The sequence below is a fragment of the Diadema antillarum genome, unplaced genomic scaffold, assembly GCF_040938485.1.
Source record: "Diadema antillarum isolate AM-2024a unplaced genomic scaffold, OU_Dant_1.0 seq00001435_RagTag, whole genome shotgun sequence".
NCBI classification, from domain to species: domain Eukaryota; kingdom Metazoa; phylum Echinodermata; class Echinoidea; order Diadematoida; family Diadematidae; genus Diadema; species Diadema antillarum.
The window spans coordinates 499658-519476 of record NW_027272185.1 but is presented as its reverse complement, the minus strand read 5'-3'; the positions used below and the strand labels follow the sequence as shown (position 1 = coordinate 519476).

Sequence of the window (19819 nt, the reverse complement as noted above, 5' to 3'; positions counted from 1 at the left end):
ACAAAGGTGAAGAGGAAATAATTTTAGATAAAGGAAATAATTTTAGATAAAGGAAATAATTTTAGATAAAGGAAATAATTTCAGACAAAGGAAATAATTTTAGATAAAGGGAAAAAAATAATTTTAGTTTGACTGTGGAAATTTTTAGATACTACACAACCAGATACATTAGGAGCAATTCAATTGACAGACATACGCAACTCCTTGTCCCTGTTATGCTATTTGCAACAGACTGACATGGTTTTGCATAAATGGGACTTATAACCAAGAAACAATGCTGATATGCAGAAGACAGACAAGGAAATATTTGCATGCTTGTGTGGAGTGAGGAAGAAAAATGAGATACTAAAAAGGGAAAGGAAAGCAAAAGTAATCCTGAATACTGGTATTGCATTCAGGAAGAGTTCAAATCAGTTTGATCAGATCTAGCGGTTATATTTGTCTCAGAATGGAAACTCACAAAGAACAAATTCCAGACCATTCTGTACGACTGAGAAAAAGAGTACATGAGATAATACAGACATTCTGTAGACCTGCCTCTTTCCTACAGCTATATCATCACAAAGTAACAAAGAAGACAGAAGCCAGTACATACCTATTCCTCTGATCACAGCCATCCACGTTGTGACAAGCTCATCTGCCATGGCTTTCAAATCTAATGCTGTGGAAGGAAAAACACCCAAGATATATCAATGGTAACTGGAATCTAGTGCCAAATTCTTGTTGCACACAAACAAATTATGGCACCATTTTGAATGCCTTATTATCCACTGGGTTACTCAGTCATGTTCGATAGAGAGGTTTGGAGGCGCAACCTTGTTTATGGAACCCGAGTTGGCATCTGCTGAGGCAAATACATGTCCTCGAAATAGTAGTAGTAGTAGTAGGGTTACTCACAGACACAGACAAAGGGTGTTCTATTTGATCTATAATACAGCTGGCCACATGATGCAGCATCTACAACATTGAGAAAATCCACACCAAGAAATTGCTGGTAGATACACCATATCTCAAGAATCCATTTCAAAGTATTCCCTCCGATAAATGGGCTCAAACTTGTCAAATGATGATCTGCGAGTTCAAATGATGCTTCCAGGTATGGGATCCTGCACACACACACACACACACACACACACACACACACACACACACACACACACACAAACACACAACAACAAAGAAACTGATTGCTCTCATGGAAATGCCTTATCTTTGCAGAAATCTTAAGAAATTGGAATACCATGGTACCTCCCCCGCCCCTCCTCCAATAAGCAAAAAAGTGGGAACAGTTATACATACCGTCTTCACCCTCTGCTTTGCTAAATGACTTGATGATCTTAGCAGTGTTATTCTGAATAGAGAATTGGGAAAAGGAACAAAGACATGGAAATAATGTTTTGTACATGTACCATGATGTAGATAGAAGTGACAATGCGGTCCGGTAAAATCATCACAAGTCTACCCGCTTTGCTACGACACATGCTTCACAGTTTTACTGGGAATAGATTAAGTTCAGATAGCGCATGATACTTTGGGGATTAATGTGTACCTCATGCAACATTTTATAATTGCTGCATGAAACCTTTGAACAAATTAAGCCTTTGTCTAATCTTAATCTAACAGTCTCTAGAGTCACATCACCATATACAAGCGATGTAATCAATGCACTTCAGTGCTGCCTAGACAGTGCTATTTATAAAGTAGTGATAGTAGAAACAGGATTAAGCAGTGTATGTAGAACACTGTGTGGAAGATCTTTGATCATACAAATTATGTAAAATGTTTCTGTACACCTTATAACCCTTGTCAGTAAGTACAATTTTAATTCCTAACTGCCAATGTAAAAATACCCAAAAGTGTAAAAGTACGAACTGATACATCTTTTAGTCATGACATTCTGTAAAATCATATCTTTATGGTGTTTTCAACAGAGGACACTGTGGCCATTACATTCACTTCACAATAACTTCGTAAAAATATCTTTGTTCTTACTGTGAGGCCCTATATACCACTGTGAGGGTTACGCTTACAAAGTGCATTTTGACAGTGCTTTGTTTTGATTTTGGTATTTTCATTTGTGTCTTTGTTTGTTTGTTTTTTAAGACAAGTCCTACTAGCAGAGTGGGGTTCACATGCATTTACATGTTTTGCTCAGTTTTGTTTCACAAAGGGGAACATTGCTATCAGTGAGACGATTACATACGTGTGCACAGAGAGGCCATAATATACAGAGAGGAGTGTATGCCAATGAGTGGCAGTACTAATGGGGGGATTTCCCTCCCGGTATTTGTAGCTCACCTTCTTCAAGATGTCGATGGTGACTGGAAGCTCCTTAAAGACCTTGATCAGCTCTACGATGACCGGGTTGTGGTCGCCACTCTTGGCATCCTGTAGCCAGTTGTTGAGCAACTCCCAGCCACCTTCTTCCAGAAACCTGAAACAGCACGCAGAGAGAGAAGGGCATGTCATGGGAGGCGATGGTTGGGACAAGTGTATCATTGACCATGGAAACGTTGAAATTTTTTTTTTTTTTTTGGTGGGGAGTCATGTTATCTTCTGATATCATAATAATTTTTTGCATTTGAAAGCTTGTAACTATAGTACAAAGTTCCTGCTATGTATGGCTTCTAAAAACAAGAGCAATGTTAATAACAAGTTTTGTAATGGGTACAATTTTGTGACCAATGATACTGTGTTTTGTCCTATCATAGGAGAAGCATTTGTGCCGGTCACTCTGAAAACAATGCTTTCTATTGATTTCAGAAAGAGATTTGACACTTGAATAGATAATAGACCGCTTCAGTACAGAATTGCAATTTTAAGATGTTTCTTTTCCTATAGCCTGGCAACGAAGCATTTCACTCAACCACTCATTTTGCATAACAAGAAACTTGCACAAAACTAAAAGCATGAAAATTGTTCTGCTTGTTATTAAGTAACACTATTATGTTTAAATTTTGCAGAATAAAAAACATACAAAAGTCATTATACTAGGCCCGGTGGAAAAAAAAAATTACTTGCACGAAAATGTTCTCAAGAGTATCTGAATCAAGATTTAGTGAACATTTCTTACTTTTCCTGTACTTCTTTCTCCCTGGTGGCGATGAGGATGTTGATGTACATGCAGCGGCTCACCATCTTCCGGGCATTTTTCATCAATCTGTTGATCAAATCGAGGGGAAAAATGAAGGAATTATTCAGAGAGATGCACATACATAATTTGATGACATACTGGTGCAGCACTTGAACTTACAATAATCCACTCATACATGAATGTACACATTTTTTAATACAAATTTAGGAAGCAAAAGAGAAAAGACCCAGCTATCGTGCATAAATAAGACACTCACTAGCACAGAAAGTGATTGTGAGGGAAATTGGAATTGAAATTGAAATTGTAGTAAAATTATCATGCACTGTTTATAAATATTTCTAGGAAGTGAAACTACAAAATAAGCATTATAGTGACAAAGTTCATTTCATGTCAATAAAGGGTAATTTTTCAATCAGTTGCAATAGTAATTTCGTGCCAACGAAAGTGAGCTGTGCAGGACCTTAACAGCTAAAGATACATTGTACTTAATTCGCACATTTCTATAGTAGCTATCAGGACTACAACACTACAGCCAAACCTGTCTATAGTGGCCATTGAAGGGAGATGAAAAAAAAAGGGGGGGGGGGGGGGGGGCTCCACTATACAAACTGTAAACAATCCATAACTCATGGCTGTAGGTTTCCTATCCATCTGTTTCACAAACCTGGCTCTAAAAGTGCACCAGCCCCTCGGCACTTTGAAAAAGACGATTGCAGTTACTGTTAAGATGCAAAATTGCACTTTCTACAGCAGCACCCAGAACATTAAGCTGCTGAAGCAAAACCATCCATGGATAGTCTGCATGGCAATGTAATTATACCCACAACTTTGCACTCAGAAAAATAAGAAGAAAAAAAAAAATTCTGCACTTGGAAAATACATAATTGCTTGTGCATCAATATCCACATGCTGGTACACTGTATATGTTTCAAATCCATGAACATCAAACTCCATTATGTTCATTACTTCCACTCGATGCATATACCACCAAAATTAAAATTCCTGTCTCTTCCAATTCCGGTAGAACATATTTCTGGCAAGCATTACATTTAACTATGGTTTTAGGCTAGGACATGAAGCTAGAGAATGGATTTCAAAAACTTTAACTTCAGTAGAAACACCGATTCCACATGCCTTTTACTGTCTTCACATACACAGGGATGCCAACCTTGCAATCGGCATTGCAGTATCATGATGGCTGAAAAAGCATAGGGCATAATCATATATACATGTATATCTCTTTTTTTTTGTGAGGAAAAACAGTATTCTTACCTTTTCTACAATAGACATGTTAAGTAATGACATTTAGAAGAAAAAACAGTATATTCCCTTAAGCCAGCTGTATTTTGGACAAAATTAGTACTAAATACTGCAAAAAAAAAAAAAATAAATAAAAAAAGAGAGAGAAAAGAAATAAATAAAGAAGAAAAAAGTAAGAACAGTTGCCATCTGTGCATGCATGTCGTAAATAGAGCTGGTAGCATTAGTCACAGACACAAAGAACATTTTCAGTCTGCACCTGCACCATCAACCCCCCCCCCCCCCCCCCCCCCCCCCACCACCACACCCCAACCTCAAGCAGTTTACTTTAATGAGTATAACCATGCTGGTACTCACACGATGATCTTGGAGACCTCCGGCACCCCCTTGATCCCGCCTTCTCTGGACAGGAGTGTGGAGAGAGCTTTGAGGAGCTGGTTTGGATCCACAGGATTATTTCCAGACTGAAAAAATAAGACAAAAAAAGTGGAGTATATCATATCACATACATTCATAACACATTAAAGTCTTTCTGCAACAGATGGGCAGCCAACTTCTGCAGATTAGATAAAAAAAACAAGAGGAAAACACAACAAAAAATAAAAATTGCTGATGCATAGTAAAAAATATTAAAGGCAAAACTCATCTTTCAGATAAAAATGGGACAATTATCCACATAAAGCACGCTAAATGAATACATTTTGGAACATATTTCTCCTTTACAAACATATTTATCCTTCCTGATGAAGGAAAAAAGTATAAAATGTCGTAAAAACATGATATTGGTTGGCAAGTTTGAAAGAGGCATGGAGTCACTTTTCCTGTACCCACAATGATAGCAAATTACATGCTGATGCCACTATGCAATATGAGGGTAGGGGAGAGAAAATACACCATTAAAAATATGACCTTGAAGTGAGAGCTGAAAGTGATGTTGAAATGATGGAAAAGTAATCATACGAGGCCATTTTCCAAATCAAGCCAATTGCTTTATCGATTACAGTCTCCTCTACCTGTATACTTTATACCATTAAATATATGTACATGTATTATCAGTGGCGGTTCCAAAGGGGGGTGCACCGGGTGCGCGTCCCCTCGTTATTCTTTGTTAAAACAAAAGAAATAAAAAGGAAAAATAGGGGGGCATGTGCACCCCCTTCAATTTTGTAACGCACCTCCCCTTTATGGACTTTCTGGAACTGCCCTCATTATCTATGTACATAATCATATACTTGTTATACATACTTTCAGTTATATTCTCATTTTTTGACATTTTTGACTTGGCCATACTGATTTCTTTCATACAAGAAGAAAAATAAATCCTACCTACATAATGATAATTATGGTAACAGTAAGGATATAAAATTTAAAATTGGAGAAAAAGATAGTAAACATATTACAAAGTAGACGGGTACATTGAAAGTCTCAGATGCTAGAATTTTATGTGCACCATAATTCATTACATGACAACTGTACGAGCTTCCATTTTCTCCCACAGACCTACATTCAGCAAACACAACTGCAAGTTTCAAGATGACTGAATAACAAAACTACAGCTTTTCCTTTCCAAGGCACCCCCTCCCCCCCCCAAAAAAAAAAAAAATAGAAGAAAACACACAGACACGTACACTTTTACACTCATTCTGAAAATAGTTTACAGCTATACCAGTCACACAGCTATGGGTTTGCTATGCCCAATTATTTCTACATGTAGCAGGTATATGAGGCTATATTCTCCTTTAAAATCATGCTATCCAGCAGGCAAAAATATATCCAAAACATACAGTTGAACCTCTCTTATCCGGCCTCCCTTTATCCGGATGTCTCTATTATACGGACGCAATCTCACCATGATTTTTTTTCAAATTACGGGAGGAAAGGGGGATTCCCAACTCCTTGAGAACTCCTACACAAACACATATGAATTACATATTACTTCCAACATGATTAACAAACATTACATCAAATTTCCTTCCAAATTGCTTACCTTCAGACATTTTAACATCCCCAAACATCCCCAAATGTAACAATGAAAAGTTTGCAGTATATACATTACTACATGTGGTACTACAATGGGCTACATCTGTACATGTGTATGTATATGAACATGTATAAAGCATTGAGTCTCCCGTATCTGGCCAAATCCCTTATCCGGATGAGCCCCGATCCCGACTTGTCCGGATACGAGAGGTTCAACTGTATCTTCATCAATCATATATTTGTTGTCAGTTACCATAAAAGTGGAAATTTTCACGGTGTGCACAACTAGTGCTAAACTAAAAGGACGCATAATACGTCTGCTTCTTATATACACAACTATTACGTCTTCGATTCCATGAAATTAAAAACATGACAAATACATCTAAACCAACTGAGCGTGAAATATCACTCGTGCAAAAGAAATCCACTTTTACAGTACGTCTCTCAACCTCCAATCTCCCTTATCATCATTTTCTTCAAATTCAGTAGTCTCAACATTAGCAAAAAGCATAGGGGTGAGTGTTTCATTGTGCTAAATGCTTCAGCCATTAAAAATAAGAAATACTTGTAACATTTTTTCTCATCCAGAGGTCATCAATTTATTTCAAGAGATAATTTATACCACCGCTACAAAGCCTACAATTACGAGACAACCACGTGGTTGGAACTACTGAATCAGAAAAGCTTCTTTGATACACAAAGTTTGGACAGGATTTTAAATAACAAAAAGGCACTTTCATTTATTTGGATTAAGAAAAAATTCCTTATATCAACAAAAAGATCTCGTAAAAACTTTTTCATGAGAGCATGTTGTGCAATTTATCAAAACTGCTATGCTATTAAATATATTACATAAGGTAAACAAGAAGCAGTGATAATATCCTACCATTATGTCAATAGGCACTTTGATTGTCAAATGAGAAAAGCCTACAAATGTATCACTTATAGTAATTTGTGTCAAGTTACAAAAGGCGACTCCCATAATACCAAAGTCTTCAATAACAGCATTTTTTCCCCCGTTACGTCAAAATTTTGTTATAGTCAAACAATTGAGTATACAAACATATCTACAGATAACAACTTTGGGACCCACCGTCTTACTTTTTTGTAATGAGATTTTCTATAATTATATCTATGTTCGTTTGATGGGAGTGCACTGTACTTATACATTTCTTATCAAATGCACCTGTATGAAATGTTGTCAGCAAATAAATGTTTTCATTAAGAGTATTAAAATTTTACATTTTTCTCACTTCCTCACTTTCCATCTTATATGGAGATTTTGTAAAGAATATCCAAAATGTTTTTGAGTTGCAAATATGTTTCTTAAAGCGACAAGTTCACCTTCATAAACATAAGGATTGAGAGAATGCAACAATATTAGTAGAACATATCAGTGAAAGTTTGAGGAAAATTGGACAATCGATGCAAAAGTTATGAATTTTTAAAATTTTTGTGTTGGAACCGCTGGATGAGGAGACTACTACAGCTTGTGAGTCATATGCGTACAACAGTGTAAAGAAAATGTAAAAGAAAATTCAACATATTTTCACTTTTTTCGCATAATAAAAGAGCTCTTGACTTGCCTCTTTTCTAAGGCAGGGGGAATAATATTACCCATAACATTTGTCGGTAACGAGTCAGGGGTATGTGTACTTTTTTCAAAAGATGGCATTTTGTGAAATTCTCTTTATATTTTCCTTATATTGTTGTACGCATGTGACATCTAAGTTATTCATACGCTGTAGTAGTCTTCTCATCCAGCGGTTACTGCACAAAAACTTCAAAAATTCATAACTTTTGAACGGATTGTCTGATTTTCCTCAAACTTTCAATGATGTGTTCTACTAATATTGCTACATTCTCTCAATCCTTATGTTTATGAAGGTGAACTTGTCCTTTAACCACAACATAAAAAGAAAGGCAAAGGTGGGGCATAGGGGAAAAGGTTTTCTGACCTGACAAATTTGAAGGTCACGGCACATCTTTTAAAAAAAGAGAGAAAAAAAAAGAGAGAAGAATCCAACATTACACTTTACGACAATGCGTGTATGTGATACTATGGATATCATGTTCGGTTCAAAGTTTTCCTTCAGTTCTTGAAGGTAATGGCACACATGAATTCAAGGACGGGTGGAAAAGAGAAAAAGAAAAGAAAAAGGCATAAATTACAAAACCACTTGGGCAATAATTTCTGATGAACACTGCAGAAACTCCCTTCAGAGAATTTCAAACATGAGGGCAGCAGTTGTGGAAGCCTCTGCAGTATGGTGTGCCATTACAAGGTATCAGTTTAGACATTTTGTAGGCATTTTGCCTGAACAGGAAATGAATCATATCTGCTTTGGACAACCTACGGGATCAAACAGGATAACTCTGTGGGGAATTTCTCCACGGTGGCATGGTATTTGGGCCACGGCATTTCGTGATGCAATTTGAAAGGTTAAACAAATAAAATAAACAGCATTTATTGAGTAGAACAAAACTTCATCAAAGTCGAGTACTTATCCATTACATCACAATTAAGTGCAAATCACTTCGCTAAATTACTACTCATTATCTTTATTATCAGTAGTATTGTTATCAGTGTAACTGGTACTAAAACTACCACTGCTATTATTATTACATTTATCATCTTATTTACGTCCATCTCTCCATGAAACATACAGAGTTCTTTCACCTTGGAATAAGCACATGTAATTACTAACAGCACACCAAAACCAATCATGCACTAGACTTGCAGGCTGGTGTACAAGACTAATCCAAACATTCATTTCATTTTCATTTCATTTCCCTGTTTAATTAGCAAAACAATAAAGCAAAGTAGGGGAAAGCATTGTTTGCACATGAAACATAATGCATGGAATTTGTTCGAAATGGATTTTGATCACATCATGCACATTTTATGCTTTTCTTCTTGTCTACATAAATTTTTGTCTACCTTGTACACCACTGATTAAAATTTAATATTCAATTTGGAACCTAATGGACTAGCAAACACTTTGCAAGTGAGAAGAAAACAAAAAACAAAACAGGTCTAAGCCTTCAGAACAGTTTGCATAATAATAATGCTGCATGTAGGTCTGAAATATTGTTGGCTTCTTGGTGGTTCAGAAAGTCCAGCCTTTTATCAGTGGCAGACAGTCTTCCTGTGAAGATATGGACATTGATTTCCAATATATTTCACAATACTACATGCTTGATTTACTATGGTTTATATATTCATTTTGTATAATAATGTAAGTACTACAGCTAAAATTTGGATATACATCAGAATTTTAAATGATGCAGATTTTGAGTCGCGATTAGCATTACAATGTAATAGTGTTTATATAGATGGCAAGAATTGGTGAAAAGGGTAGATTGCATATTGCAGTGTCCTGTGTTCATCGAATTACATGCATGTGATAGACAAGCATTTATTTCTCTAGTGGTTTTACTGTCACTTCTTCTCTGCCTGAAACCCACTCAAAATAAAACTTGTATGATAGTCAAAGGGCTTGATTATTGGATTTTTAAACTCATGCACTATGAATGTCAAAACTAATCAATGAATCATATCATCTAGCTAGGGAAATAAATAATGGCAGGGCCCTCTGGTAGAACAGTATCAACACACAGAAGAGGCTACCCTGGCCAAAATGAATCTAATCATTATCATCATCATATTTCCATTCTTTAACTTTTTTGTTGTTGCTTTGACTGGTTTTGGAGGCAGCATTCACAGGAAAAACCCCCATTACTCTGCATGGTAGTTTGGTACAACAGTATTGCACATGTTTTTGCATCTGTGACTAATGTGATTAAATGTTGTATGCTCCAATACGATCTCACAGATCAGGGTCATTGTACTCTAGATTTAAAAAAATGAAAAAAAATCTTTCTTTCTGGCAAGAAATCAAGTTGACCTCCTTAACCCTGTTGCTTCAATAGACTGTTCTTCTTTTTTAATGTCATCGTTTATGTAGTGGCAAACAAACAAGCAAACTGACATGCCCCCCCCCAAAAAAAAATAATAAATAAAATAAAATAAAATAAAATAAGGACAGATTCTATTACACTTTCATGCTGTGTGATTTGTAATGTCAATAGTCCCTTTATTTGAAATGCTCTGATTTGGAAAAAATAGCGAAGGGCGTATGACCAAATTCTGTGTGGCATGCTGGTATAATGCTTGTACATGCACAAGGATAATTTTTTTTTTTTTTAAATCCAAATTAACTTGTCTTCTGTTTCTTTCTGCTAGATGTATTAAAAGTAAATTCATATGGCGATCAAAATTTAAACAGGCAATTAGATTTCAAAAGCCACTGTACTGTCTGTTGTTTTAATGCTTGCATATTTAATTTGGTTTTAGCAGCCATTTTTTTTTTCCAAATTCTTGGAGTATCTTTCTCATTTTTCTTTTTTTATCATTATTTTCTTTTGTGTGTGTGTATGTGTGCATCATTACAAAGTCTGTGTGGCTACCATGTCATGCTTCAGTTGCTGTTCAAAGCCATTTAAAAGGGGAAAAGGCAAACTCATTAACACTTACACAGAAAATGAAAGCCCCCCCCCCCCCCCCCCTTTCACACATCCAGGGGTTGCTTGCTTTCACACCTTCGTTCTGTTTTTTTATTTTTTTTAAATCTTTTTTTTTTGCTGGCTTCTTTTCAGCCCTTATGAATTGTTAAATTTCATATACATTGATTTTGAGCTTGCGTGGAATGTCAGGCCGAATTTGATTAAGTGCAGCTTTAAAACCCTTGAAACAAATTGACCACCCGCATACTTTTTTTTTTCTTTCATAAAAGCTGTTTTTTTATTTTTCTTTTTACAGGTACTCTTTACCACTGGGAGCAGTGATTTAAAAAATATTTGAATTATCACATTTGATGCGTATGTGTAGGTCAGTTGTACCACGAAACGACCATATAAAAATTGTGTGTAAATATAAGGAAATACCACTATTTTTTTCAACAAGCTGTAACTGTAGGAGATATCACTATTTTTCTCCATAAACCATAACTGTAGACGGTTTATTCCAGTAACAATCTCATTATAACCATTGTTCAAATTTTGTACGTTTAACAATACTGAGCACTGAATATACTGATTAACATTTCTACATTGGTTGTGTCTATCCATATCTCACATTTTAGAACTATTTTGAAGCACTAAAGCTGGGTTTCTGTTTCATCTGCACATGGTAAATAGTACCTTTAATATCTAGTAGGAAAGGGCATACGTTTCTTCATCAATCATGCTCTAATTTTATTATTTCACAACAGTTATACTACATAATATATAGTCAGGATGTATCAAGTCCCTTCCCCCCCCCCCCCTTTCTTTTTTCACTGCAAAATCCTTAGCTGCTTGCCAGACAAAAGGTTTGTTTGAAAAGCCCATTTTGATACAGAGTTTAAATACTTGAAATGAAAGGGCATGTTTATATCTTGTCTGAGCTCTACTTTGCTACTTTATGAAAAAAACCTTTATATTCCACAACATATAATAAAGAATGTATTCAGTTCCCCTTCTTTTACTGGAAATTCCTTTTCAGCTTGCCAGACATGAGATTTGCTCGCAAAGCCCGTTTTGAAACATGAGACTCTTCATAGTCTGGGCTCTGCAGTATACTTTGTTTTGACATTTAACCCCCCCACTCTTCACCCGACATTAGATCTGCTTGTATCACAAAATTCCCCTTCTACTGCATTCAAGTGAAGATAGGAGAGATGTGCAGACAGTGATTGTGTGTTGAACAATTCCCATCGATGATTGATACACATTTTTGAAGGACATAAATTTTGTTTTCTCTCATTTTTCATTCAAAGTATGTGCTTGAACAGACCCGAGAAATAGTAGTAATAATAATAATTTCTAAGCACATGAAATTTTTTGACTGTGAAAAACCATACAAATTTGCAAGTTGCTTTGATGTAAAATTTTAGGCGATTCATAAGCCTTCGATAAGACTTAGCTCCTCTACAAAAGGAGAAGAGGTCCTTAAATCTTTGCCCCTTGTTACAACCCTTTCCATGACAATACCAATCCCATACCAATGTTAAAGGTCCTGTTTACCTTTGGGAACAGTGATTTAAACATTTTTCAAGATATGACATTTAATGCTTATGTGTAGGTCTCTTGTACCACAAAACATCCTATCATATAAAATTTTCACGATAAAGCCTAAAATGTAAGGAGATGTATCTGTCTTTTTCTCAATAAACTGTAACTGCAGACTATTTAGACTGGAAACATTTTTATCATAACTATTGTTCACATTTTGTATATTTACCAATACTCGACATCAATTTTACCGATTCAAATTTTTACAGTGGTTGTTTCTATCCTTAACTCACATTTTAGAACTATTTTAAAGCATTAATGCTGGGTTTTTGTTTCATCTGCAAATGGTATATTATGCCTTTAAGCATATTGCCTTCTCTTTTCACATTTAAAGTGTTTGTTTGGTTGGTGTGTGTGGGTGTGTGTGTGTGTGTGTGTGTGCATGTGTGAGCTGACTGTAATAAGATTGAATGCAAAAGCATAGGATGACAGAAGAAAGCAGCACACAGGAAAACACAAAAACGAAAAGACTGGACCTATTGAATTCCCAAACACATTCAAAAGACGATGATACAAGGTCACTACATAGTAAGGATTTAGGTTGATAGTATGTATAGTTTGAATGACTCCCCCTTTCAGTCTTGATTAAGCTTTTCAGTAATGCCTTTCAGTAGAAAGTTTATGTGTATAATGATAATGATATATGGGATTTATAAGATGCTAAATTCATCTAATTATTAAATAATTAAATAGCACCGTTATCTACACAAATCTATTATAACAGAAAAAGTACAATGAAAAATAATCATCCTGTATCTTCAGATACTGCTAGCACAAAACTTCTCTCTACACTAAAAGCCTTTACTACCAATATTGATAACATGGCATGATTGCAATGTAGTAATAAGAAAAAAAAAGAGATATAGTGTCTCAAAAAATTAAATGTGCCTTTTCCATTTGATATGCTGCTAAACTCTTGAATGAAAATGAAACTTGTAATTTTGTTTCATTTGTCTACATTATCAGGATCTCTCGGTCATATAGATGTATCAAGAAGTATTTGCCATCAACTAGTACTGTACACACACATCGCACATACATGACCAGAATAGAAATTTCAGGAAGTATTTTTCAATTTGCCAGCACTGTTTTGAAAGGAGGATTTCCGAGTAAAAATAATCAGTCTCTATGACTGCTCTACACACATTCTCTCAAAGCCTCCACTGAAAAGTAATAACTGCTCGATACTCCTAAATCAAATTCCCCTGCTGCATTGTTGCTATTGAATTAGCCTTACTTTCTTTTTTCTACTTCTTCAGTCTTGAACCTACATGTACTAACATACGTGAATGTTATCAAATAGAAACAAGCTGGCTTGAAGGTGGAATTAATATTATTACAAGTGTACTTCACTTTCCTGAAATTTCTGTTTCTGACACCTCCGGATTATCTGATTCTTCACTCTCATTCACCCTCTCACCTCTTTCTCCTAATTTAGCCCCACCCCAATGTAGGTGCTTCTTTCTCCTTTAGCCCTGCCCCTTGTCCATTTCTAACCTGCCTTGCATTTTGATTTCATTGATTTACCATTTTGTTTGTATGGAAGAGTAAAAAATATATTCTTATGAGGAATATATTTTTGTGTGCGAGCAGATTTTCTGGAGAGGCCGACACGCCTTGGACAGGAGTTTGGTAAACTGTGACTGTGTTACCTGCACAAAAGAACAAACAGAGAAAGAAAAAGATGTGTTAATAATTACATCTAATTGAAACACTGGATACACATTAAAGGCCAAGTAGAAAAAGAAACGTTAGTTTCTCATCCTAACCTTTTTAAAGGAGGATGAGGACAATGTTCTTTTTGTTTTCCTTTGCCTTAGTGCTATTCAGGTAGTCCAATCTCCAGCCTTTTTTAATGCACAGTATGATATTGATGTAGGCTGGGCATTTGCAGGGTTGTGGTTGGAAACAGCAAATACATTTTATCTATCAAAATTTTGCCTTTTTATTTTTGTCAACTTTTTGTTGTTGTTGATGCAGTGAGAAAAAAAAACCAATGCGGGTGGGACAAGAAACTAATAATCTTTTTTACTTGGCCTTATAGAATGTTGGACAATGAAACTATATTGGCGAAGCAATGGTTGTTTTTTCTTTAGCTGAATATTCTCATCAGACCTTCACTTTCTCATAGATAAATGAAACAAGGCTTGTTTTACCTATATTTGATCACAGTGACACAGTGCATTCATACATTTTTCAGTTCAGAGATAAAGGAATATGTTTGAAAACTGAACATCACACAATGTTACACACAAAATACAAAAGACATGATAAAATAATCATGTTATAAAGATATGTGACAATGCAAAGCAAGGACATTTTCCCAGAGAATGTGCAGACATCTCCAAGTTTCCTTCTGAAGCATTTTCGAACTTGAGAAACACTCTGAGGGCTCAGACCTCCGCCAAGAAGCTAATTTCCACCAATGGTCTTGTTCTTCCATAGAGACCAGTCATTTGCATACTATGCATGCTCAAAATGGCCCAAATTCCCAGCATAGAAGCCTTTTGTTACGTCATCAACCCTCAGTTGCATGACGCGCCTTGCCCTAGCAGCAACTACATGTAGAGCATGCACTTTAGTGTGTGTATAAAAACCTCAAAAATGCGCAGCTTGAACTCCCAAGTTCATTGACCCTACCTGCCTAAATATCAAAAATCCTTCATAAAATCCATAAAAATTTCCGGATCACTATCAAAATTTAATCATCTGTTCCTTGTGATATTCTCAAACTTTCCTGCTAGTTTCATCCAAATCCTTTCACAACTTTTTGAGTTATTTTGCACACAGGGCAGACAAACAAACGGTAATGAAAACGTAACCTCCTCCCTTGGCAGAGGTAATTAACACTTTTAAGAATATGGACAGAGATGACAAGCTCAATCAGCAGAACAATTCTGCTCTGCGAATACAAATTTGGATGGATCACTGACTCAACCAGCGTAACAATTCTGCTCAGCAAATGTGAGAATTTGGACGGAGATAACTACCTCAATCAGAGTAACAATTCTGCTCAGCAAATAAGAATTTGGACAGAGATAACTACCTTAATCTGCGCAACAATTTTGCTCAGCAAATAATGAGTACAATTTTTGTTTTATTTTCTTCCTATTTGTCCTCATTGGCGAATCAATATGTTTGGGCTTGCTTGCAGTGTTTCCCACTGTCATGGTATACAATGTACATTGTAGTTCTTTTGCCTACAAACTGAAATTAATGTACCTGCCAAAACATCTGTCAAGTCTAAATCTGGCAAAAGTGAGCTCCATTTACTACCATCATGTAAATATCTGAAGGGCATACTGTTCGATCCCACTGAAGTGGTACAGAGCCCATCTCCAGCAATTTATGAACAATACTTGTTTTACATTAGAAGGCACATACTTTTTTCTCCCTTTCTTATCATAATATACAGGTGGCTCCCATTATAATGAAGTCCTCAGAACCAGAGAATTTTTCCTGTTATTTTGAAATTTTGTTACAACCAAACAGATAAAAGTATATAAAGACATGTAGATAATTTTGGGACCTGAATTATTACTTTGCTGTAACAGGAATTTTGTTATTTTACATGTTCATAATGATGGGAGTGCACTGCATTCTAATCCTGTTGTGAATGATATCATGTGACACAAAGAGAAAAGTAAACATAAGACACACATGACCACAGTGTTCATACTGGAAGAACAAAACAGTTATCTTGTTAGGAATACAATGGCAAAGACTTGTCTCAAACTGTGTTGAGCCAAGTTCTCAGTTTTCAGGTGCGAGTAACACCTACATGTATACCTGCTACACATCTGCAAGTGAACTGAAACGACTTGCTGGGCAATTAAAACGCATGGGCAGCCACCTGCTGTAAGCATAAAAAGCCATGTTGAATGGCAGGCGGGAGAAATATCTTTCGTACCACCCTGTATACATTGTAGTTGTATTTTAGTGAGGGGGGGGGGGGGGGGGGGGGTCTTTGTCTTTTACTCTATCTTGCTTCAATTCTAGCACCCTATACATTGTTCATCATCATCATGGAAACAAACATGAAAATTTTCTGTTATCTTTAGTCAAAAACTGAAAATATGTACCCTGGTAGAACAATTTCAATGTAATGCATCAATGCAGAAAGTACCCTGGTATGTTTTTGTTGATCCGTGTTGATCAACTGAAGCAAGGTGACCATACAGTTACTTTCAGCTTTCAAACTGAAAGTATATTCAAACTTGTATAAAAAGAACTGTTCAGCAAGGTTTTCTAGTTTCAAAAATCTGAGCTGCATCATCCTATATGCTACCCAAGTCTAGTTTGCAGGCACAGACCCTTGTCAGTCATAAAGGAGTCTATGCAAAGCTTCTCTTTCATATTCCGTCCACTGTGATGCTCCCAGCAAGGGCCTATGGGACAGTGTCAGTGGTGGTGCATGTAGTCTTGGTGCAGACTCCGTTACAACCAACAAGGGTTTGTGCCTGCAAACTAACCAAAGTCTCTGACATAGTGTAAACTTGTAGCTATATGGAGAGAAATCAGGGTGAAATTACTGTTACATGCTTTAAAAGAGAACTTTATGATCTACAAGTAGACAGATTACCATACTCCTGCCTTGGACAAGTACTACAATAAATCATTCAGTAAGTGGCTTTATTGCCATGGTGATACTTGTTATTAAATCTTGGTTGTGATGGCATAATTCTCAGTATTTGTTATGCGCTCAACAGTTTTCACCACGCATTTAATCATATTAAATATGACTCGGTCAGCAAAAGTTTCAACAACTTCTGAAAATGAATCCAACTACCAGTCATAACTTCATAAATGAGTGAACAGCACATCATCCTGGCGTGACACAACCTTGTACACTGTATCTCAATTGGCATGTATTAAAAAACCCACCGAACAACTAAATTTTGTACAATAAAAGTACTGACTGGAGTTTTAACGCATTACAATCATTGATGTAATCCAAAATAATGTTTCGACATTATTTGACATCAACGTTGATGGTACTTTGGGAAAACATTGCAAAAATGAACAGGTTTGTCACTCTCCTGTAAATTTATTTCTTTTTAGATATGAGGCCTTGTAATCCCAGTGGTGACATGTTTAAAACATGTCTACGCACCAGCACACTTAAAATCTACGAATGAGCAACTTAAAAATCAGAAATGATCCCTGCATTTAATTCTGATTATAGAAAGACCATAAAGATGTAAAGTAGACTGAAAGTAAGTGCCCAGGGACAGATTGTGCATCTGCAATGGGCACAATCTGCAATGACTGTCTACCCACAAGGCGGTTGACTTGTATTGTCAAATTTGTTTACTGCTTGTATCAAAACGGCAATGCAATTATATCTCGACTTGTTTGAAGCGTTAACAACCCATGTTACAAGCAGGTACATGTATGAGCAAACACAAGGTTGATTGAGAGACAGAAACCAATTGGGATTTTAGAATTTTCATTTCAGTTTCATTTCTGTCAAGTAAAACAGGTGTGTTGGGTAGGCTCCAAGACAAATGATTTGAACCATGAGTATAATATTGCACAGCACAATAACCACAGGGGACACCATCTTATAAAATCTTTTGCCCACCACATCAGTCCATTCTCATCGCAAATGAGAGCTATCACTTGTACAAATGTAAGTGAGGATTGCTTATGTCTCACATCAATTAAAATTAAAATTGTTGACTGGTTTTGTTGCTCTTGACTTTTTGGCCACATTTTCCATACAAAAATATCGGCACAACAGAAAGAACAAACATAGCACGGACTTGAAACACACAGAGCTCTCACAAGAAATTACTAAATTAATCCATACAATTTACTTAACACACTGTAAATTATTTTGACAGAATATGATGCACCTAGCAGCACAGAGCAAGTTGGTGCTTCTATTTACACAAACCTATTTTTAAGGTGGACTTCCTTTTTAGAGTAAAAAGATATTTTCATTTTTTTTTCAGTCATTGTTATGTCAAGTTTGGTACAATTCCACTCAATATTACTTAACCCTATTCTAACTGGGCCATTTGAGACCAAGTTTTTACTGAGGGGGGGTCAATTTGACCCCCCCCCCCCTTCAGATCTTGGCCACGGATCGCGCGATCGCCACGAAAATTTTGCCTGAAGATAGAGCTGGATGTCAACTACAAGATTACATGGTCATACAATAGAAAAATATTGCCTTTCTATTTTTAATAAATTAATTATGCAAATTTGTGCATGAAATCATATTTTCACCTATAACTCCATTAAAAAGACTGAAGGATTGCTAAATTTTTGTGTCAGAATTCCTCAGGACACATCAAACAATTTTCGTGTAAAAAAAAGCACAATCGAACTCAATTTCTTTTGTTTTTTTATTGTTTTGTTAATTTCTTATGTATTTTAGTGTTTTTTTGACCTTTTGTTTTCCATTGTTTTTTAGCCAAAATTTGTTGCAGGCACTTTTTCAGGCTTATCTACACTAGAATTGATTAATTTCAATGGTTGAAAGTTGAAATAATCTAATTTATATCAATTTAACCAAAAAAAAACAATTTGCATTGGATTTGCACATGATATCATGAATTTGAGCCGTTTTTTGGTTGACATGCATATGCAAAACATTACGTAACTTCAAAATGGTGTACCCGGACGTCACAAATTTGGTCTCAAAATATGCGGGAGACTTCAATGAAAAAAGTCCTGAAACGACACGGCAAAATCTTTGCGCGTTGCGAAATCGTGGCGCGAAACATCGAGGGGGGGGGGGGGGGTCAATTTGACCCCCCCCCCCCCCCCCCCGGTTAAAATAGCGTTAAGTTATCGCGTTTAAACAAATGCGGACAGACGTACGGATGGACGACCCAAAAACATAATGCCTCCGGCACCCTTCGGGCGGAGGCATAAAAAGCAGTGATGAGGTGTTTGTGCCGGGTGCTGTTCGTTATTCCGAAGGTTCGCTATTCCGAAGGTTTGTTGATCCGAAACACACAAATTCCCTATACCTAGTGGTTCACTAATCCGAAAATGAAAAAGGGTTCGTTAATCCAAACATTTGTGGCATTATTCCGAAGATTTGTTGATACAAAAATGAAATTCGGAATAACGAACATTCGGAATAATGAATCTTCGGACTGAAGAGCCTTCGGAATAACGAGCTGTAACCGTTTGTGCCATCACCTCACCAGACTTTACAAATGAAATTCATCTGCACAGAAATCTTCCCTTTACAGTGGACTCCCGTTATAACGAAGTCCTTGGGACCAGCAGTTTTCTTTCGTTATGTCGAAATTTTGTTTTAACCAAACAAATACCGGTAAACAATAAAAAACAAAGAGTGGGTAATGATGTGGCCTAAATTTTTACTTCGTTATAACCGTGTTCGTTTTAACT

General features: G+C 36.2%; 1 protein-coding gene across 1 annotated transcript in view; it reads right to left on the bottom strand.

Annotated features, from left to right (window-relative positions):
- LOC139709445 (serine/threonine-protein phosphatase 1 regulatory subunit 10-like) overlaps nucleotides 1-19819 on the bottom strand; it is a 35600-nt gene that overhangs the window by 12398 nt on the left and 3383 nt on the right. Inside the window, exons 2-7 of the mRNA XM_071621410.1 lie at nucleotides 13976-14100; nucleotides 4712-4818; nucleotides 3074-3160; nucleotides 2299-2434; nucleotides 1300-1351; nucleotides 596-661 (exon numbers count right to left, since the gene is read on the bottom strand). Coding sequence (XP_071477511.1) covers nucleotides 596-661; nucleotides 1300-1351; nucleotides 2299-2434; nucleotides 3074-3160; nucleotides 4712-4818; nucleotides 13976-13978 — 451 coding nt within the window. The 5' untranslated portion in view covers nucleotides 13979-14100. The remainder of the gene's footprint in view (nucleotides 1-595; nucleotides 662-1299; nucleotides 1352-2298; nucleotides 2435-3073; nucleotides 3161-4711; nucleotides 4819-13975; nucleotides 14101-19819) is intronic.